The 23,164-nt window shown below is 38.2% G+C and overlaps 1 protein-coding gene across 4 annotated transcripts in view; it reads left to right on the top strand.

The window, feature by feature from the left end:
* Positions 1 to 22,624, top strand: part of Tp63 (tumor protein p63) — a 214,957-nt gene extending 192,333 nt beyond the window's left edge. For 2 of the 4 annotated variants that reach the window (XM_076867161.2, XM_076867162.2), the window contains exons 9-14: positions 83 to 165; positions 3,336 to 3,472; positions 15,391 to 15,548; positions 17,735 to 17,879; positions 19,142 to 19,235; positions 22,328 to 22,624. In XM_076867161.2, the coding sequence (XP_076723276.1) occupies positions 83 to 165; positions 3,336 to 3,472; positions 15,391 to 15,548; positions 17,735 to 17,879; positions 19,142 to 19,235; positions 22,328 to 22,624 (914 nt within the window). Of the gene's footprint in view, positions 1 to 82; positions 166 to 3,335; positions 3,473 to 9,412; positions 9,969 to 15,390; positions 15,549 to 17,734; positions 17,880 to 19,141; positions 19,236 to 22,327 lie in introns of those variants that run through there. The other 2 variants (XM_076867163.2, XM_076867164.2) reach the window with 1 other exon arrangement.
* The last annotated feature ends 540 nt before the right edge of the window (positions 22,625 to 23,164 follow it).

Genomic DNA, 23,164 nt, shown 5'->3' on the forward strand with positions numbered 1-23,164 from the left:
ATTAATAACTCAATATGTTTAATGTATATCATTTGCTTCACAAATGTTCCCAGGATGAAACTTGCCTTTTTTCTTCCACCAGCTTTTCGTCAGAACACACATGGCATCCAGATGACATCCATCAAGAAACGAAGATCCCCAGATGATGAGCTGTTATATCTACCAGTGAGTCTCCTGTAGATGTTCATGATTGCCTTTTTTTTAACCAATCTCCTACCGAGATTTTACTAACGGTAATCGTCCAATTATCTGTGGTGGTGATATAGAAGTATCTTAGTCAATTTGGAGCTGCAACAAGGTAAAATAGCTGAGATGGCTTATGAATAACAGAAATTTATTACTCGCTGTTTTGGAGATCAGAAGTCTAAAATCAAAGTGCCAGCCTGTCAGGCTCTGGAAAGGGCCCTCTTGAGTTACAAACTGCCTTCATATCATGGCCCACAGGTGTACAGAAGGCCAGAGAGCTCTCCAGGGTCTCTTTCATGAGGGCACTAATCTTCATGAAGGTTCCACTTAAGTGATCTATATACCCTACCAAAGACCCCACATCCTAATATCACTTTGAGGGTTAGGGTATGAAATTTATGGAGAGACATAAATGTTCAGTCCATAATGTTTGTAGGGGGAGGTATCAAAATAAAGCAAAAAGAATATATATATATATTTAAATTCAAGAAATTATCCTTCTTCTCGGGGCTGGGGATGTGGCTCAAGTGGTAGCGCGCTCGCCTGGCATGCGTGCGGCCCGGGTTAGATCCTCAGCACCACATACAGACAAAGATGTTGTGTCCGCCAAATACTAAAAAATAAATATTAAAATTCTCTCTCTCTCTCCCTCTTTTTCACTCTCTCTCACTCTTTCTTTAAAAAAAGAAAAAGAAAGAAATTACCCTTCTCCTTCATAGTTGAAATATTTTAATAGCCTGAGTTCTCTACTTATCTTCTCTCCCAAACAATGATACCCTCCTAACAATATTTTTGTATCCCAGATATTTAAAATAAACTTGTACTTTATTATCTGTGAATGATAAGACAAGACAGTGTGGACATAACAATTTAGTATGCAAATTTTGTCAGAAAAAGTTCACAAAGTTGAAATATAGCAATTATAGAATTAAGAAATCACATATTGAATGTGATTCCTTATTTTTTATTGAGACATAATATTTGTACTTCTTTAAGGGGTACATTATAATTGGATACATTGTGTACGGTGCATAATGTTCAAATCAGGATAATAAGCACTCCATTTCCTCAAGCATTAATCATTTCTAGGTGTTGGGAACTTTTTATGGAGTATAATATTGAAAGCCAAGCAACTAGGTACAGTGAGTGCACACATGTATTCCCAGATACTGGGGAAGCTCAGGCAGGAGGATCACAAGTTCAAAGCCATCCTGGGCAATTTAGCAAGATTGTTCAAAATAAAATGAAAAGAACCACGGATATGGCTCAGTGGTATAGTGCCTCTGAGTTTAATCACTAGTACCAGAAAAAAAAAAAAAAAAAAAAACAGTCTAGCAAGGCAGAATCTTCAATTACATGTGAATAGTCAGAGGCTTGGCCCAGTTCTCAGGGTCACTAATAACCTTACTTAATTAGATTATGGTTGTAGTTCATTGAATTTCTACCATCTTAGGTCTTTGTCATCTAGAGTGGCAATAAATTTTGGTGTCCAGTATAGTCCTAAATACCATCTAAGTGACATTAGACAGGCATGCTGGGCCAAGAGAGCCACTGTGAGCTGCCGCCCTGGGATCTAAGCTAAAGCCACTCAACAGGTTTAGGTGTGCCACATCTTGCTCCACACCTTCCCTGGGTCCTGGCCCTTGGGCAACAGACAACCAGTCAACTAATCACCCAGTCAGACATCGAATCAGCTGAGCCTCTCAGTGTCTTGTTTCTCAGGCTACTTATGGCAATGGATTTGTGACCTTTAGGTAAAGCATTACCCTGATATATTAAATATCCCAAAATACTTACTATTTTCAGCCTAGAACATGGGAATTCTCTGAAAAGTTAGTGAAATTTTAATTTAGGAAGTACCCTGTAATGGGTTACATGTTAAAATTTGGGAAAATAAGCAAAATTTAAGTGCATGTGTGGGTGGGGGTAACAACTCTATCAATTCAGCATGTGTTTCGTGGTATTCGTTAAGGGAGAAATGGGCCAGACCTTGGGCAATTAGAGAGCAGTAGGACACAGTTCTTGCCTTCAGAGAGCTAGTCTTCCACTGAGCACATGGGCAGTTACAAAGTAATGAGATACGTGCCTCAGTGGAGTGAGGCTGGAGCTATGGATGCACAGGAAGAAATCAGGTTGCAAACCAAAGGAGGAAGGGCAGGCAAAGCTGCTCAGTGAAGGGCCCCCAGGGCTGGGATTTAACCCAGCACGAGGGAGAGAGTCTCCTTCCATTTTCAAATTCCGGTCAATTCTGCACTGTGTGCTCAGGTTGGGGACTGGGTTGAAACAGGCAAAGTGCCTAGCAATGTCAATTTAAATAGGCACTCACACTCAGGACCCCGCTCACCTCATCCTGTTCCTGGCCTTTGTCTTAACATTTTTAAGCTTTTAAGAGATTCTTTTAAAAGGAAGCACATTTTGTCTCTGCTGAAAACTTTTCGTCCTTCCAAGGTTGATTCTTGTTTCTTTTGGTAGTTATATTTTATGAAGTTGTTATGAAAACTATATTTATGAATAGTTAACCATTGCTCCTAGGGGGAATAAAAGATTAGGTTCCTGTGAATCTCTGGTCCCAACATTACATCAACAGATCAGAACATAACCAGGTGTTACATGTGTTTCTCTATAAAGACATCCTATTTAATATATACTTTGACTCATTAACATTGAATTCCTGGCCCCCAGCACTATAATTGATGCCTGGAATGAAGTTTATCTAACACAAGTATTTTCTCCATAAAGCACAGCACAGCCTTGCACATAGGGACAAAAAACAGCCCTTCAGCATTGTATTAGGGACATTTAATACAGCAAAATTATCAACAAAAAGAACAAAAATGTGAAATCTATGCTACTAAACAGACCACGAAAAGGACACTGTTCGCAACATGAGAGCAGCAACAAGAAGGCAATCCTTCTCCTTGTTCACCCTCAGCTGGGAACAAGCACAGGTGACGCAAGCTTTTCATCACCATGCGTGTCTGTGAATGACCACTGCAAGTGCCAAGAGTATTGATTTTCATGTCACACATAAATGTTAATAAGCAGGTGAAGTTACAAATACAGAATCCATGCATAAGGAAGACTGACTGCATTTCTAACAATTCTACAGTTCTTCATTGTCCCATCTTTCCTTCTTCTCGCTTACATAGGTGAGGGGCCGAGAGACTTATGAAATGCTGTTGAAGATCAAAGAGTCTCTGGAACTGATGCAGTACCTTCCTCAGCACACGATTGAAACATACAGGCAGCAGCAGCAGCAACAGCACCAGCACTTACTTCAGAAACAGTGAGTGTGTCCATCTGTCATTCAAGGAGGCATGGGCAAGCGTGACTGCTTATGTACACCAGCAATAGAATGTTGATGGGCGGTGTAGCAGATTATAATAGCTTCAGATGAGTTGTTGTGGCACTTATTTTTCAGTTTGAGCTTTCTGTGTGCCTTATCGTAACCTTCTCTTTGACAAGTTTTGTCTGTTTTGAAATTAAAAACAGAAACTCATACTAACAGAGTTACTAATGCTTGATTATAGTAATAACATGTATATTTAAAAACATAAAATCTTATTTCATCTTGATGGATTTTTTGTTCATCTCCTGAAATGCACAATCCATTTTTAGAAACACTACCATAGACTTTAGAGAGTGAAGAGGTTTTAGTACACCAAGACTTATTTGAGTGCTTTATGGAGAAGGATTCAGAGACCCACTGTATGTTCCTTGGGAAAATGTCCCAAGTGCAGAAGGACAGTGTAATACCATGTGGCCATGTTTGAGCATCCTTGCTCAGGACTGTCTTCTAGCACCACGTTTTTATATGAGCAGGAGAGATTAGCATATACACATAGCCAATTTATATATTAAGTTCCACCTTGACTCTTGGATCTTTGATGATGTTAATTGTTTTATGACTAGCAAGAATAGAATAACTCTTATAAATCAACGAAAAGTTGACCCAATCAGGACTCTTTATGCTTACCTTTTAGTGATCAAGAATAATCACTTATCTTAAGAATAATCACTTAATTGAATGTGTGCTAGAAGTATCCACAGAGTTTCTATAGATAAATGAACAATAATAGATAGAATATATATATAAAACTTTATTTATGGGTTCTGAATTTTGAATTTCATATTTTTACCACATGACTTATATATATGCACATTTGAGAAACCCAAACATTTAATGTTTTAGGCAAAAATAAATGACACCAAAAATTACCTTTTTAAGGCAAAGATGACCTTTTAAATAAAGGGTAAATGAACAATCAATAATAGTTTTCTCTGATGTTATTAGCTATTGCAGGAATATGATAAGCATAATGAAAAAGACTCCTTGTTCTTTCTTTAATAAATATGAATGTGGTTGAGGTGTCTGGAGTACAGCTCTGATAGACAGGAGGCACTTGCTGAGTATCCGGTTGTCTTCGGTGTGTGGGGAACAGCGGGAGGATAAGAAACACACATGCTCTCTCTTCAAAGGACTTTAAGCTATTTGAGCATTTAATACACTTTCTGGCTGGAAGGGATTTCATCATTTACTTTCAGTATGAAAGTTTTGCATTTCATAGCTATATGGTGTTTTACGTAAGGCTGATCAGGATGTTTAATCAGGTGGTTCCTTGGAGACTATATTCCAATGGAGAATTAGAGCTCTGGGTTGCAGACAGAATTCCTATTGCCAATCATATGGCTTTTGGGGGTATCAGATGGAAATATATGTTAATATATTCAAGTGCAAAATCAATTTAGTTCTTATAAAATCATACAACAGGGATCAAAGAAACAGAGAACTGAAACATCATTTACAGACCCAGAAGGGATAAGTCCTTTCCCCAAGACATGTATATCTTGGAATTATAAAATGTCCCAAATTGCTTTTGGTTCACTCTGGAACAGAGTTTAGTGACATGTCATGCTGTACTAGTTGTTTTGTGCTACCGTTTCCTTTTTGTTTCTTTGTTTGTTTACTCCAGATAATAGGGAAGGTTCTGACCATTTAGCACAGGGATTGGTAAACATTATTTATGTAGAGCACTGGTAGGAAATATTTTAGGCTTTTAGTTCATATAGTCTCTTGCAACTGCTTGGTTTTGCTCTTGTAGCAGAAAAGTAGCTACAAATAATATGTGAATGAATGAGATGGCTGTTACCATAAAACTTTATTTATGGGTCTTGAATTTTGACTTTCATATTTTTACTACATGACATGAACAGTACTCTAAATATTCCCCAGTTGAAAAATGTAAAATCCATTGTTATCTTATGTGCCAGATTTGGCCCACTTTCTATAGTTTGCCAAACACTCTGAAAGATAAATAAGTGGCCCCTCTTCCATTGCTTCTTGAAGTGTAGTTTTTATTGCATATGTGTATTCAGGAGCTAGTATGTATATTGTCAGCTATTAAAAGGTTTTAGAAAATCCTAATGTGAGTTTTAAAATGACATTGCCTTAACTAACAAAAACTACAGTAGCCTATAACTGAGATGTCTTGTGTATGTATGTACGTACATATGTGAATGTGTGTGTGTGTGTGTGTGTGTATGTGTGTGTATCTTAGAAAGTGAGGCCTATCTATCCAAATATAAAATGGGTAATAACACCGGTTCCTTTATCAGACAAGACTATAATAGTTGACTTGATCACACAAGTGTTTGCTGAAGATCTGCTACGTGAAAGCATTAAGATAGAAATGAGAAAAATGGAGCTCCTGCCTTCTCCTGGTTTATAATTCAGTGGTGCCTTCCAAACCAAAATTCCTTTTGAATTTGAAGAGAGCTCTGGAAATTTATTCTCAGCATTGTGTAAATTAATATGACAATTTAAAATAGCCTGTATAGATTATACAAGAGAAGGGATAGTACAATGTCTTTATTTTAGAGATTTCACAATCCAGTAGGATTGACATCAATCAGGGACAGATGCTATTTGTGTTGTTTACATGGTATACTTGAAAATACATAGCCTCTGTCCCTACACAATGAGTTATCCCCATGATTATTATCTGATTGGCTTGCTTCAAAGGTAACTTTTTTTATTATATATGTTTTATAAAATGATCTATTTCATCAGAGAAGAAAATGCATTGTGCCCATAAAATTAGCTCAAAAGATTTTAGGAACAGATTTGCACCTTTTTGCACACATAACCACAGATAATAGTGGGGAATTAATAGCTTATAGTTTTCTGGGTTGTTCATTTGAAAGTATGATATGCATGGTTTTGAGTTGTTATCTTACAGCTGTGATAACTTATGCATGGAAATCTAACTACAAAATGAAATCTTTGCAAAATATAGACATTTGGTCTAATTATTCCTTTGTAACATTATACATACTTGGGTCCCAGTGACTGATAGGCATCTATATAAATTCTCCAGTTGCTTTATTGTTCAGCTGAATTTTTCAGCTCTTTAATTTTAATGCAAATCTTCATGAAAGACCATGAATGACTAGACAAAGAAAAATGGAAATCTAATTTTCTGGCAATAACGTTAAAAGAGTAAATCAACTTGGAAAATGCCTGTCATAGCTCGACATTTCCTTTCCAAAACATAGTATCAATTTTATTCTGGTAAGGAATCAATTTTGTATTTTTCTTTATACTAGAAGGAAAATTTGTGGAAAGGGAATACACTTGCTCCTAGGTGGCAGTAAAATATTTCCACTTTAATTACTTCTATTGCTTTCCCACTGTGTATTTTCTCTCTGCTTGCTTTTCATTTGTGCATGGTTTTCCTTTTTTATAAATTCCTTCACAATTACCTTCATGATCATAGGTTTTAGGAAAGATAGATTTTATATGAGTTGCTGTGAGTCAAATTATTACAGATAAAAGTAGGCTTTTCATTTTTTAAGAAGAAATTTGATTTTCGTTAACTTGCCCATATTGGTATAAATACAGGCCATTATGTTTATAGAAGACTGATTCTAATGAGAGGACAAATTGGAGCCCATTTTTATGCTAGACTCCTTGTCTTTGTATTTCTAAGGGGCATTAACTCATAGCAAAAACAGCTCACAAGCTGCTTGACACCTATTCAGCAGTCTTTTGACTTTTATATCTCAGACTCATGCTATTTCTTTTCTATTCTTTTCTGTAGCTGACCTTCCTTCTTAGCGTCCACTGTTCTCAGGCCAACGGGACTGCTAGAGCTTTGCTTAGCCTAACTCTTGCTTTCCTCTGGAAAATTTCTTTTCTAGTTTCTATGGGATGAATTCCATTTAAATCTAAATACAAATCTGAGACATCCTGAGGTGCACTTTGAGTTTCCTTCTCTCTCAGGGTCACTCAATGATGGTGCCTCATTAGTAAAACAAGTTAGAGTATATTGCAACAGAGCAGGATTGGCCAGAGCCCAGTTCCAACCCTTTGCAGCACAAGTAGGAAAACTGAGGCCCAATAAACTACATCTGTGATTTCATAGCCAATTCATAATGCAGATAAGACTGAATCAAATTTAGAACATAGAGCTCTTTATAATGGTTTGGTCTGTTTCACTAGTTCAGTGAGTTGTAATACTATAACTAAAGCAAGTATCAATTCCCATTTTTGAGTCTCTGTTATATGTCAGTTGATATTTTATTCTTGCGGTTTTGATTTAAAGGTGTATCTCTTTAAGCTCATTTGTCTATGGTTATCTTCAAGTGTACTAATATATTTTTTTTTCTACAGCTCCATGTATCCATGTTGTGAGAAGTAAGCAATATTTTAAAGGCTATTAACATGAGTGAAAACCAAAGACATAAATATGTAAATAAATAGAAGTTATTAGTGTTATGTTTCTAAATTTGGCTAGACATCCCCCACATTCACAGAATATTTGTTTGAAATTGCTATCCTTATAGATGACAAAAAAAACATAAATATTGGCAGTTTCATATGGTTCAACCTGATAGCTGTTGTGAAAATGCACAGGATTTTACAGAATACGCAGTGTTACTTTTGAACTTCATAACTAGGCTTTCAAGGCTGAGGTTTATTAGCTCTGAATTGGTTGTGAAGAAAAAACTCAAAGATTAACGAAATACAGATTACATTGCTTCTCTGCATTGCACATCCCATCCTAGGATGGTCTCAGTTCTAGGTCTTAAGGTTGAAACTCCTATGGTCTATAATCTCTTATCATGATTGCACACCACCTTGATTGTTGCTTGCTGTCCCATGCTGCTGCATGCTGTTTGCTGAGAGAGAAGCACCAAACCTTAATATCCAAACAAGGAGTCAGAGCTCTGGTTCCTTAGTTGGCAATAAGTTGCTTCCACACCAATTTGTATTTTGGCAGATTTTGTTGAGATAGTACCGGTTTTTGATGGTTTACTAGTTCTCAGTGCTAACCAAGTAAAAATGGCTTTGTTCCTCTGAAAGGAGTAAACAAGTAGGATTCAAAAAGCCAATCTGGGAAATAGTTCCCAAACAGTTCATGGAGTTGCACAACCTTTAGCAAAATAAAAGGGCTTGTTCCTGGCATCCTTGTGGCACAATTGATTTCTTAATTATGCAAAAGTTGCTGTCATGAATTTGATATACGCATTTATAGGCCAAGTTTGTGACTGAAAGGATTAAGGTATTTATCCATCTCAATCTGGGCACCATACAAAATTCTCATTAATAGTTCACAAACGCATGACGACACAACCCCCATACTGAGATAAGATCACATTTCTTCATACTTCATATACTTCATCGTTTGGCTAGACATGAACAGTAATGAAGTATAATAATTGGGCAGATGACATTTTGTGAAAGCTTAAAGTTTATTCTTGTTTCTGCACTCCCTTTTTCAATTAGTTGATCCAGTAACCTTTATGCCAAGCATTGTATGAAGCACTGTGACCTACCCTGTATCCAGAACCCTCAAACAAATCCTCTTTTGGAACCTGTTAAAAATACATATGCCTGGGCCCCAACCTGGTCTCAGAAGTGATCTGAGAAATGCAGGTTTTTTTTTTTTTTTTTTACTAAGTTCCACAGATGATTCAGACATATATGCGTGGCTACCTATTAAGTCCCTACCTCATTTCTTCTTCATTAAATTCTTGAAAAGGAGAAATTTCTGGATAATATAAAGGAGGAAAATTAGGAAGGAACAAAAATCCCTTTGCAGGCATTCTATCTTGTCTGTACTATGATCATGAAGGTGTGAGGAGAGTGTTTCTGCATTCATTGGATTTGGATATGTGAAGTTTTAAGCCTTCATCTTTTCTTTTCTCTGGTTCCTCTCTGCAGTCTCCTTTCAGCCTGCCTCAGGAATGAACTTGTGGAGCCCCGGAGAGAAACTCCGAAACAATCTGACGTCTTCTTTAGACATTCCAACCCCCCAAACCGATCAGTGTACCCATAGAGCTGTGTCTCTGTATTTCAAGTGTGTGTTTGTTGGGTTTCCATGTGTGTATATGTGTTTGTATCCAGCCTTTGAAAACAGAACTTGAAGACACTTTGGCTTAGAGACCCAACTGCTCAAAGGCACACAGCCACTAGTGAGAAAATCTTTTGAAGGGACTCAAAACTTTAAAGAAAGGACGCTTTCTGCAGATTTTGTATCCTTAGATCTGACATTGGTCAGACAGGAACCACTGTGTATGTCCGTGAAATTTCTGTTGTTTCCTGGGAGGGAGGGGTTAAGCCGAAGAGGGGCCATTAGGATGTTTATTGGAACCCTTTTCTTTTCCCTTCCCTTGTGTTTCTCAGACTCATAATGAAGCTTTTGAGCAGGTCTCAAACTTAAGATGTCTTTTTAAGAAAAGGAGACAAAAATTGTTATTGTCTGTACATAGGTAATGCATCGGCGGCTGAGGGACTCAGTCAGGCCCTTTTAATGCTGGTCATGCAGTTATATTGCAAATAGTAACAATTTAGGGCACCACGTGCACTGCTGGGCAGAGAGGTGATGATCACCTTAAGTAGCCTACGTTGAGGGCAAGGTGGGTGCTCTTTTCCTCTTTTTGAGAACTTGCATTTTTAGTATCCTCTCCTCATGTACAGGTAGAAAGTTCCTCAGTGCTCTGTCAGAGTTTTCTCTGCACCATAGGTCACCATCTGATATGATAGTGTTGTTTGCATACGAAACCCTAAAGACTTAACCCCTGAATTGTTGTTTAGACCCCAAGGCAGGTAAACTAGCTTTGTTGTTGGTTTTAATAGGAAGGTAAAGCCACCCAGAAATATTGCCCCAAGTACTTGTTTACCATTACGCAATGTCCAAAATGGAATTCAGAGTCCTCTTACCAAATCTCAGATTCATTTATTTAACTGGGGCTCCTGGTTCTCAATCCTACCCACTATAAAATCAACCAGGGTACTGACTATGCTCAGTGTCATTTATCCAGGAGAGAGATGTTTTGTTTAACGGATGTCCAAGCAGACATATTAAAATCAATATTTCTGGTCTATAAGTTACAGAGAAAAAAAAATAGATGATTTTTTTTTTTTTGCTTTCATTATTTGGTTTTTGACTCAAAGAGTTGAGAATCTGTTTCTTTCCATATTAAGATATAGTGCAAAGGCTTTACCCACCCTCCCCCATCTTCCCACAGGTCACTAGCACTTCAATTTGTCACCAAGACAATGATTTCTTGTTATTGAGGTTGTTGCTTTATGGATGTGTGATTTTAATTTTCAATAAACTTTTGCATCTTGGTTTATCTTGCAGTTTTTGTTTCTGTCTCTCTTGACTTTTTTTCCCCTTAAATACTAGAATACATAAATGCTTGAAATACCATGAGTTAGGGCTAAAGAATGAGTGTAATAGAGCCATCACTTTGGTCCTGTCTATAATTCTTGCATATATATTTGGTGTTTTTACTTAAGGTACTCTGTATCAAAGTCATCAACCTGAAAAATTAATTACACTGCCTAAAGTAACTTAAAAATATTTTGGTCCTCTAAGTGTTTAATTTCATTCTGGTGGGTCCACAGTATTGTTTATTGACATCTCTGAACAAGCCTCAAATTGTCTTCCATTGGCAAATTTTCTAAAATGAATTTAAATTAAGACCCAGCGTGACATAAGCATTAGCAAATATTTGGCCAGAAATCTGTTGTAGGACCTATTGTCTTTGCTTTGAGTAATTGCTTTTAAAACTACAAAAGAAGTTGTTCTGAATGAAACTAATCTAGTAGATTAGATAAATTCTTGAGAAATTATAGCTTTATGTTTGAGATAAAAGTATGTTAGTTAAAGCAGATGGTCTTGTTACATTTGCAAAGAGTTTTCAGTTTGTCTTACAACTTCAATTCACAAATCCCTTAAAAGATTGGTAAGTATGTTTGCCTTTTTTAACATTTGCTTTTTCTTTCAATTTTATGTAAGTTTTTGATATGTTTTTAGTCAATTTTATATAAATGCACATATTTAAAACCATGAAACATATTTGAAAGGAACGTTGACCAGCTAGGGAATCAATTTTGCACTTGTCTGTACAAGAGGGATTGCTGGGTTAGAAGGGTCAGGGGTAGGACAGTACTGGGGCAGGTGTAGAGAGGTCCCATTCCTTTTCTGAGGGCATATCTCCCCCATATCTTCCTCAAATTATATGGGGTATTCTTCTCAACATTTGTTATTTCCCTCCCTTCTCATATTATAAGAAATAGTTTAGAAAAAAATAAATTTCCCCCAAGGTATCATCAAACTGTTCTACAGAGATGCGCTTTTTTTCCCCCATTAGTAATGGAAAGTCAAAAGAAAAAAATCTTGTGTAATTCTGGGCTTCTTTTGAAAGTTAAAAAAAAAATGTAGCTGTGGCTTATCAGGAGTCTTGACATTCACCACATAGACAATCACTAGAATTGGAATGAGGAAATATGATTTCTAATCCTGAGTGATGGAAAACCATAAGTTCTGAAATTCTGAATTTTATTCTTAGCACAGAAGCTGCTGCTGTTAGAGTAAAGAACTGGGGTGAGGCTTCACTAGGATTTTTCCTCAAAACTAGACATATATGAGATATACCTTTCAATATCTCCGTAACATTTAAATATTTCTTAGAAATATTTAGTGAGACTCCAGAGAAAACAATCTCAGGCCTAAACCATGTTATTTTTTTCTGACAGAGCTATGTTCTCACTTTATTTTATTTTTTGCTTTTGGTTGAAATGATGGGAACACGGTGAAGTGCACAGGTCCTATTTTCTCAAATGCTTTTCTTTCTCTTTAATTTTCCCAGAAATTTGGGGGGACTATTTGGCAAGGACCATGACATCATATTTATAGTGGAAAAATATGGTTGTTCTTTCATGCCCTGTAAATTAACCATGAATTTATTCAGACTCGCTCCTTTTTCCTGAGTGTGCAGTGGTTATTAATGAGATCCTTCTATTTCGGACACTGTGAGTTTGTTAATAAACAGATTATCCTGATGGTCTGTGGTTTTAAAGCTCACTTGTACATTATAGGGAATGCATTCAGAATTTCTCTCAATCATTTGCTCACCCTGGTTTCTGAATTTGTTCAATGAAAAAATTCTCTGTGACCTCTGGCCAATTCTATTAATTCCTAAGTTGTTCCCTTCCATTGTTACAGGGTTCACCATTTAGGGTTAAAGTGACTTTTCACTTCTTAGAGTGAAAAGATCCAGTGTTCCTTGAGTGCCAACAAATCACTACACACCTTACCTGACCTCCTTCAATCTTAATAGTGAACCTTCCACACTGAGTCTCGTGCCTCTTCTAAGGATTAAGAAAATGCAACTTGGGAGACACTTGTGTAACCTCCAAAGTCAATTCACCTGTGTCAGATCCAGGTGACCTAGATATTTCGACAGACTCCCAAATCCACCTTCCTTCCTTTTCACCTGTGGTTTCTGATCTACCTTTGTCAAATTAAGTAGATTACGACAATAAATCACAAATGAACTAATAAAATACTAAAAAATAATGAAAATGAGGGAGGGAGAGGGATTTGTAACTGGATGTAGAAAGTGGTATTTACTATAATCCAGGGTGAAAGCAAATCTTGTAAATATACTTTTATTTTCCTAATGGTGGTTCAAACAAGGTTTCTGTAAGCTCTTGTTGTACATAAGTTCTTGGATGTTTTGGAGAAGGGGATACAGAAAGAGGTCTCTTTTAGTTAGAGAGGGCCAACCTGCATCTGGGAAAATGGGTCACCTAACATCTTAGGTACTTTATAGTGAGCAAAGACAGTGAAGAAGCAACTGGCAAAAGATCTCTTCACCTCCCTGCCCTGTGCTTTTCTATACTTTAGTGTGGACTTACAGAAGTTCCTGCATAGGTTTAAATGTGCTGGTTCCTCTGCCAGGCTCCTGCACAGGCATGGAGTGGATTAGGAAGTACTTGGTGGCAGTTGGAGTGGCCCTGTTTACTACCTGCTTTGGTCCCTGTCTATGTTAGTCTCCCACATTTCTCTTACCACTTAACCCATTTCTTGATCCTGTAACCTATTGCCCTTACTTCTCAGGGAGGTGTCATAGAATGAAAACAAACAAAAGCTCTTGAACAAGACGCCAGGAGACCTACTTTACCTGTAACCCATCCATTCAGCAATGTGCAACCACATTTTTTTCCTCTTAAATCCTCACACTTGCCTTTCTCTGTTAAAAAGTAATAATAGTTTCTGCCCATCCCTGCCCGCCATATGTGACGTGTGCCCACAGGGATGTTGTCATAGTCATTGAGAACGTGTATGAAAGAGAGCAATCTGAAGTAGTATGAATTAAGAGGACTTATTACATCAAGACCTGTTTATACAATTTGGACCTATAATTGTGGGTACAGGAGAAGAGCTAAAGAAAAAAATTAGTGTCCTCTTACCTTAAAGTCAGTGATTGTAAAATGTAGTGGATTTGTTAATTTTTCATGAGAATGCTAATTTAATGCAAATGAATGTATAGCATATTGTTTACATTACCCTGGCTATGGCTCTTCAGCAATAGGGAATGGGGGCTTTCCTGGTTACACATAATTGTAGAGGACACATGATGGGATTTTCAAAGACTACCACCCCCCCTATAACACTCAAGTGCTTAGAGACATTTTATAATTTTTTTTTCAAACATTGTGCTCTGCTTGTTTGAAACCTGGTTTCATTTACAAAGCCTCTAAATTTTGTATCACACATTTATGCAATATACCTCGGAGACATTTTTAAAAATTTGCCCTTTAATATGAATATGGCTAATGCAAGAAGGAGGAAAATAAGAACCAAATAATACATATTGTTTGAGGAATGTTAAAGGGGAATTTTTCCAACTACAGGTTAGAAATATGCTTTAAGTCAAAATTTGTTGTATGGTCAAAATAATTACTTGCTATAAATGCTGTGATCTAAAAAACTGTTTTTCTATTCTTTTTCAGTTCTTTACATAGCCTTCCATGGTAGGATGGATTATTTTCCCCATGTAACTGCTATTTTACGAGCATCTCAGAAATGAAGCCTGTTTCTCTTTAGCTTTCCAAGCTTTAACATCTAATGCAGACATTAGATGTTAGCATGGGTACACACATGTGATTGTAGTTTATAGTTTTCTGTTAAAGAAACAAAGTCTAGGTTGCTAATTAGTAGCTTGCATAGGGACTATAGCTTCCTAATGTATCTGAAGGGGGCTAAAATTTGGATTATCTGATCCTCATTCTATACCTCCTGCATAGAAAGGTTGTTGGTATTGTAGCAGGTCCTCACATGGCCCATGAACCTCTTGGCTGAGAAAGCATGCTTCCAACCTGGGGCCTGGGTATGCTGGTAGGATGTGCTTCCAAATGTCCTATTTGATTGGCTTTGCTGTTATATTCTGTATATCCCAATAGGCCTAAGAAGCTACAGATGGAGTGCCTGAGCTACAATCTGAACTTTGCATCTCCATGTCTTTCATCAGCCTTTGTATCTTTTCTGAATTCTTTTCCCTTACTATTTTTCAAACTTGTTTGAGTTGAAGACAGAAAGAGAAGGAGAATGGAGGAAATACTAAGGGCAAAAGGAGGATGCTGTTATTTTCTCTCTCACAAAGGAGATACTTCATAAAGATATTATACTTTGTACCCTTCACATTCAGGGAAAACATAATTTGGTGGGAGCTTTGCATTCCTTCCCTTGTCTTGGAAATATTCTCTTCTGGAAACCAAATAACTTCTTATCATCAGTCTTGGAAGAACAATTTGCAAGCATATGGTTTGCGGCCATGTTTTAATCTAAGACCTGTTGGAAATGACCAGTCCCATGCTGACCATGGTTCCCATGTTTGTGTTCCTAGGACCTCGATGCAGTCTCAGTCCTCATATGGTAACAGCTCCCCACCTCTGAACAAAATGAACAGCATGAACAAGCTGCCTTCTGTGAGCCAGCTGATCAATCCCCAGCAGCGCAACGCCCTCACCCCCACCACCATTCCGGATGGCATGGGAGCCAACAGTAAGCATCTTCTATAGCTGTAGCTGAAGGACCAAAGGGCTAGTATAGGGGAAGACTGCTCTGGTTGGGGAAGAGGCTTTCTCCTAAGCCAAGCCAGAGGCACAGTGGGACAGATCAGACCAAAGTTGAGTAACATGACTTTTCTGCAGAATCACCTCTCACTTGGAGATATATATATATATATATATAATATTTCATTACATAACACACTGGTAGAGATGCAGGAGGCTGATCCTTCAGTAGGGATGAGGATCTCTATGAGGGATACAGTGCACTTCCTGCCAACATGAATGGAAATCCATCTTCCCGCCATCTTTGAGCTTGAATGTGTCCAGTATGTGGGAAGTAGCATGATGTGGTAGATTTAAAATGTAAAGAAAGGGATTCTGGTCTGTACTCTTATCACAAAATTATGAACAAATCACTTCTCTATGCTAATGCTCATCTTTCCATCCATAAAAATATCACTCTGCACATTTAACATTTTATAAGTCTTTATCCTGATAATCAGCCTTCTCAACTCATCAACTCCATCCCCTAAAGAGTCAGTAGGAAGTTGATCTACAAAAGGCTCTGACTTTTCTTTATTCACATGTAAATTCATATACTGACTAAGTATAAATATAAAAGGCAATGAAAACTTGGCTGTAATTGGGTAATGATTGGCATATGGCTTTGCTATAATTATCTTGCTCACTAGAACTAAATATAATAAAATGGATACACAGACTTGAAAGAAAAAATGATAGTGAAAATACAGAAGGATACATAATATCTTCAGAGATACAGAAGACCAAACATTGCAAAAGTACCCTATAATCCTTAATCTACCAAACAAACAAACAAAAAACCACTTCACATTATTTTTTGAAATCCCTAATTATTTGGATGGAGGCTTTAAACTTGCATTTCAGTGTTTCCTTAAATAATGGATTTTCTGGGGGTGGGGAACAGAAAAAATGCTGAGGCTTGGATTGTGACCAGATATGGTTATCATGGCCTCTGTTCGTATTTAGTGAGAGAGAGGTGCGTGTGGTGTGATTATCTAGAACAGCAACACAGACTTTAGAGCCAAACTGCTTACCCACTAGTGATAACTGCATCATGAGTCAAAACCTGACCTGCCGCCGTGACAGCAAAAGAGAATAAGAAGCATTCATTTCTAATTTGTTTTACATTTTATGACAATCCCAACTTATTTCTTGGAAAGATAAAATAGTGGGTTTGGGAATGATGATTCACATTTGTACAACTTTCATTTTGCCTGCTTTTTCTTATTTATAGTTCATTGTTATCCTCTGATGTATTTAGGAAAATCAGGGGGAAAACAGAATGAGATGCAATAGGGTCATGTGCTAGTAGTTAGCTAGTTATTGACCTTTCCCCTTGGGTACACTTCTATTTACTTAAGGAAACAAATTACACTCATCTTTTTATAGATACAGTATTTTGCTCTTTTGGGGGTATGAAAGTAATATTTGTTTCACAAATATCATTATTTGTTTTTACAAATATTAAATATTCCCTATCAGTGAGTTCATGGCTAAGTAAAATATCAGCAAGTATTGGTAATATTCCTGTATAGAAGGCTGACATACCATCAGAAAATAGTTAGAATCTTTAATTATTTCCTTCCTTTTTAGGAATTTGGTTTCTTACAAATATTTCAATAAGTCCTTCTATTCACAAATGAATATCCCAAAGGTCTCTCTCTTACTCACATGTTTGTTCATTTGTTAACCTAAGTTTATTGAGCATCTTACTGTGCCAGGCACTGTGCTAGGGTCTGTGGAGATCTAAACATGTATAAGATCTGATTTCTCTGCTTGAGAAGATTCGTCTATTGAGGGAGAGAGAAATATAGCCCATTAAGGCCAATACAAGGAGGAATCTGTTCACATTCAGAGAAATGAGCCATTTGGGAGATAATATGGAGCAGAGAAAGGGATGGGAAGAAATTGTCCTAGGAGAACAAAGATCAAGAAGTGTGTAATTAGTTTGGAGTCTGGTGATTACTCTGTTTGACTAGATATAATTTATTTGAATGAGTGTAGTGAGAGATGAGAAATAAAAACAAGACTGGTAGTTTAGGCCCTTGGTTACATTAAACCAGGCAAGATGGACCACTGGGGTGCTGGTATATGATAACAGCAGTAACCCTCTCTGTTCCTCCTGCTTCTGTTCAGTTCCTATGATGAGCACCCACATGCCAATGGCTGGAGACATGAATGGACTCAGCCCCACCCAGGCCCTCCCTCCCCCACTGTCCATGCCATCCACCTCCCACTGCACCCCCCCACCTCCGTATCCCACAGATTGCAGCATTGTCAGGTGAGTCCACAGCATGTGCTCCTGGGGACCTGTCCTCAGCATCGCTGGGGGTGGAGGGTGGACACTGTCAAAGTTGATAAAAGAAACCTTTGAAAAGCAAGAAAACAGTCCAGTGCCTGAGTTCAGCCACTATTCTCTGATCTGTGGAGTGGTAAGCATAGTTCAGTCAAGGAGAGCTACTCTAGTCAGCCTGGGAGAAAGTGAATGTGTGTATTTCTATGCATACAGGTTCATTCCTGTTCTCTCATCTTCACTTACTCCCTTCCCCTCCCTCACGTTTGTAGATTGTTAGTTGACCCCAAATTGGTGCTCAGGGCTGGGTTTCCCAAAAAGGGCAGTACTTGCTATCTTGCTCCCTTTCCTGCTCTCTAGGCCTCATATCTCTCAGATACCACTGAACTGTTGTTTTGGAGTTGAATGTCCATAAGAAAATTAAATGTTAACCAAAATGACAGAGTCAAGAAGCACATCACCCCTCCTACTCTGCATACAGAACACGGCAAGGGGAGTACAAATGGCAGAAAATAGAAATGCATGAAGCCTGAAAGATCTGTTTCTCACAGAGGCAAGAGTCAGCTCCTAAATTTCCTGCCAGTACTTGTCTCCTGCCTCTGCTTCTTGTGCAGAATGGTTCTTTCTTGTGGCTGCTAGAATGATACGTGTTAGTCTCCATGAAGTGTTAATCAGAGATAGCAAAATGCGAGGCTCATCTCACCCAGACATTGGCTCTGTGATGATGGTGGCACCATCACTCCCAGGATCACAAAGGGAAGGATTGGTGTTTTGTGGAAGAAGTAAATCCTAAAGTGTTAATGATTTTCTAAAATTGTGGCCTACAATTTCTTTATGTTTTTCATATGAACCATTCTCAGAAATCCAAGTATAAAACAATTACTGTGGAGATACTCATTTTGAAGTGAAAAGCCAGGAGGCAAGAGGGCTGGGAATCTGACCACTAGACTTCTTCCTTTCACCCCCTGCAATGGCTCCTAACACATTTAGAACCCTGGAATACCACAGATCACCATTTGAAAACTTTGATCTGTGCAATCCACATAGTTGGTTTTATTTTCTGTAGACATAAAACCCAAGTTATAATTCCTAAACTTCCAATCTGAGGCCCACATATATTTTATCTTCCCCTAGTCTCTTATGTAGGACATCCAAGGTCAACATGTTGGGTTTTCCTTTAACTCGCCAATGCAGTTGGGGTGAACTCTCTTTTTCTGTTTCCTCCTTCCTCTTCCCTCCTCCCTCTGCAGTTTCTTAGCAAGGTTGGGCTGTTCATCATGTCTGGACTATTTCACGACCCAGGGGCTGACCACCATCTATCAGATTGAGCATTACTCCATGGATGTAAGTAACTGTTAGACTTTTCTCTTGAGTTTTATTTCTTCACTTTCTACCTCTGGTGACACATGCCTTGTAGTTCAATCCTTGGTAGTTTTAAATTTTGTTTTTTCCATGCCCCTAATCTTCAATTCTGAAAGAACCCCTAATCACAATAGGAACATTCCCAGGCCTTAGGCTGAAATTGTAGCTCAGTGGTAGAGCACTTGCTTCGCAAGTGTGAGGCACTGGGTTCAATCCTAGCACCACATAAAAACGAGTAAAGGCATTGAGTCCATATACAACTAAAAAAAAATTTTTAAAAAGATTCCTATGCCTCCACCTCCACCTAGACATATTAAAACCCAGCACTCAATCTTCCTCAGCATGTCTGATCTGCCAACAGTTGGCTATTGTGCCCATACTATATTCAAAGTAGGAAAAAAGAGATCATTCCCACCATCAAGAGATCATCTCCAGCCAGGTGTCATGGTACATACCTGTAAATCCCAGCACTTGGGAGACTTTGGCAGAAAGATTATATTCGCTTTCCTTTGCAACATAGCAACCTTTACTTTAAAAATGTTAAACAAGGGAGGGGGGAGAAATATATTTAATCTGAAGAATTCAGAGAACTTTTCAAATGTTCTTATTAATCTCTACAAGTCCCCAGGGAGGAGAGTAGAAAGTAGGCCATGTTATTCTTACTTAAAATCATGGCGTGGAGAGATGATAGAACAGTGAGTGATGACTGAATCAGGATCAGAGCCAGGGGCGTAAGCCTCAGTCTCTAACTCTATTAACTGGCCGTTCCTCCCTCTCCTTAAAGTAGGACTTCAGGAAGATTCAGCCATTCCTCTCAATTCAAACTAAGTTCCTTCATTCATCAATTCATCTGAATTGGACTAGCCATTCCTGATCATTGAGAATGATCACTGGTCATGGGTTCAAATCCTGGACATGCTTTTTAGTAGCAACAAGAATTTAGGATTATCCTCTTGTGTCTCTGGGTCTCAGCTAATCCAATTGAGTTCAAAATCTTTCCTTACTTTGATTTGGCTTTTGAAAGAATCTTGAGGTGAGGGGACTTTCTCTGGCTTCCTACCTCATTTTGCGAATTACTGCTCACTCCGAAGCTGGTATTCTGGTCCCAGCAATCTGATTTTTCTTCCAGGCTGCTCTTCATGCTGCTCCCTTTGGGTTCTCGGTCCTTTCTTCTAGCTTCTGGAGAGCACTTTGCACTGTTGGGTGAAGACAGTCTCTGCCTCTGCCCCTGCTTCTGCAGTTGGGACCTCTCTTTACCCCCTCCTTGAGCACCGATGCTAGATATGTCCCTGTAGCATGAGAGCCCAAGCCCCATGGTGACAAGTACCTGCTATGCTGCCTTTCCACCCACCCCTAGTCATCCCATAAATCACCCCTAGATGCTGCCCAAAAGAATATAAGTGAAAACTATAGAGAGAACTTTAAAAGTACCTTCCAACAGGATTTGCATCACTTTATACCAGCTTCCACCCACTCAAAAGAGCTGCCCTATATTTGAGAGTCTTCTGTAGTAGAGCCCTCCTTGAGGAAACAGGGAAAATGCCCTTTCCTATATTTTTCAAGACATACTTACCATTTGCTCATTTGCCCCCACTGAAGAGTATGGCAGGAGGCTCCACTCAATCTGCAGATGTTCTGCGCAAGTCCATCTCTGCTGGTGTTGACTAGTTGATGAAGTCTAGTTTACAAGGAGCTTCGGGCTAATTGAGAGCTTAAGAAGTATAAAAAGTACAAGAAACATAAAGAGCACACTAGCTTATCTATTTGTGGATTCCCTTCATTACACTGTTCCTCTGCTACAGTAGGAAGTTGGAGTACCTCTAATGGCCTGAAAATTCACATCATAGGAAGATGTAACACTATGTTGCAAATTTCTGAATTGGCAAATGTTGAAAACCTATAGAATTTTCTCATCCTTGTCTCAGCTTCTCCCTGCTCATTTCTGGAAATAATTACCTCTTTTTCAGCTTTTCTTTTAGCACAGTCAAGTTATTTGGCATCTTTTCCTAGAAGAGGATTGTGATTAAAATAATTGTCTTCATTAGTATCTTCTGTGAGGTACAAAGTTAATATAATAACAATATAAATGGTTAATATTTTATAGAGTGCTTAGTAATTTATATAATACTTTTATAATAGTTGCCTGAGTCCACAATATATGGATACCTAAAAGAAGCAATTAATCATACCCTGTATTACCAATGAAGAAACTGAGACCAGAGCTACTATAGCAGCATAAAAGCCTATGCCATGCTCTATGGGTACTAAGCACAGGTTGATTTTTACTTACTATGATTCTCCATAAAAAATGGGACCTATCAATGAAACAGAGTTAAGCATATGAATGAAAGAGATATAACCACTTTTACCTAAGACTGACACAATTTGAAATGACTTCTACCCACATCTGTAGAACATGGACACAATTTTTGCTGTATTTTGATACCCTGTTTTATCCAAACATCAAGAGACCCTTTGGCCAATAGGTCAATTTTAGGTTGAGGAGCTATCCTGAGCCTACAGTTTATTTACCTAGATGTACAATGTTAGACTTGTCATCCTCTCTGTTCTTCAGGTTTTCTATCTATAAAAAGGTGTAAGAATATTTACCACTAAACAGAGGATTAAATGAGATCATGAATATAAAATAGTTACTTCAGTGCCTGGCACATGGAAAGTGCTCAATCTCCATTAATAATCTTTTCTTCTCATCTACTCCCCAGTTGTAGTGACATCCCATTAACATCATTCTTCTAATTACTAGAGCCGAGTAGACAGGAAGTCAGAAGGTACAAAATGTTTCTCTTTAGAATTTTTGCCCTCTCATACTACTGCTAACTCCTCTATTTACCAATGAAGAAACTAAGGTTAACAGGGAATAAGTGAATTGTCATCCATAAGCCAAGTCTATGCCTTTGTGCTTAGCTACATACATGAAACCATCAGAAAGATATTTTATTTTCTAGGTTACACATCAGTAAATTCAGTTCAATTAAATAAGGATGGTAAAAGGGTATGGAATAAATGTCAGTTTGCATCTATTCTCATTTTTCTTGGAACTCCCTGTGGCACAGGATCTGGCAAGTCTAAAAATCCCTGAGCAATTCCGACATGCCATCTGGAAGGGCATTCTGGACCACAGGCAGCTGCACGACTTCTCCTCTCCTCCCCATCTTCTGCGGACCCCAAGTGGTGCCTCTACAGTCAGCGTGGGCTCCAGTGAGACCCGTGGCGAGCGTGTGATTGATGCCGTGCGCTTTACCCTCCGCCAGACCATCTCCTTCCCACCACGTGACGAGTGGAATGACTTCAACTTCGACATGGATGCTCGTCGCAATAAGCAGCAGCGCATCAAAGAGGAGGGGGAGTAAACCCCACTTTGTGGGCTCTTCCTACACTCTTCCCGCCAGCCCATCTCTTAAAAGGCACCCTTGCTTGATCTTCACAGCATTGTCCCTAGCTCCTCCCCTTCCTCTTCTCTGATTTCTTAAGAAAAGAAGTAGTAGGAGGCTACCTCTTAGCTAACCCCTGACCTGGCATCTGATTCTGATTCTGGCTTCAAGCCTTCAAATCTCTTGCTTGCAGGACTGAGTGGTCAGGGCTAGATAGAAGTGAGCAAAAAAAAAGCAGTGGCTGTCTCCTTAAGCTGTAGAGATCTCTCATTGACTTTTATAAAGCATTTTCACTCTTATAGTCTAAGACTATATACATATATACATATATAAATATATATAAATATATAAATATACAATATATATTTTTGGGTGGGGGCGCTGAATATTGTTTAAAATATAACTTAAAGGAATAGATATTGAGTTGCACTTATCAACCTTTTAAAAATTTACTTGTTTTGGATGGCTTACCTTGGCCCCTTTTATCAGGGGCATCATGTATGATGAAGGTGTCTAGAG

This window comes from Callospermophilus lateralis, chromosome 10, assembly GCF_048772815.1.
Source record: "Callospermophilus lateralis isolate mCalLat2 chromosome 10, mCalLat2.hap1, whole genome shotgun sequence".
NCBI lineage: Eukaryota > Metazoa > Chordata > Mammalia > Rodentia > Sciuridae > Callospermophilus > Callospermophilus lateralis.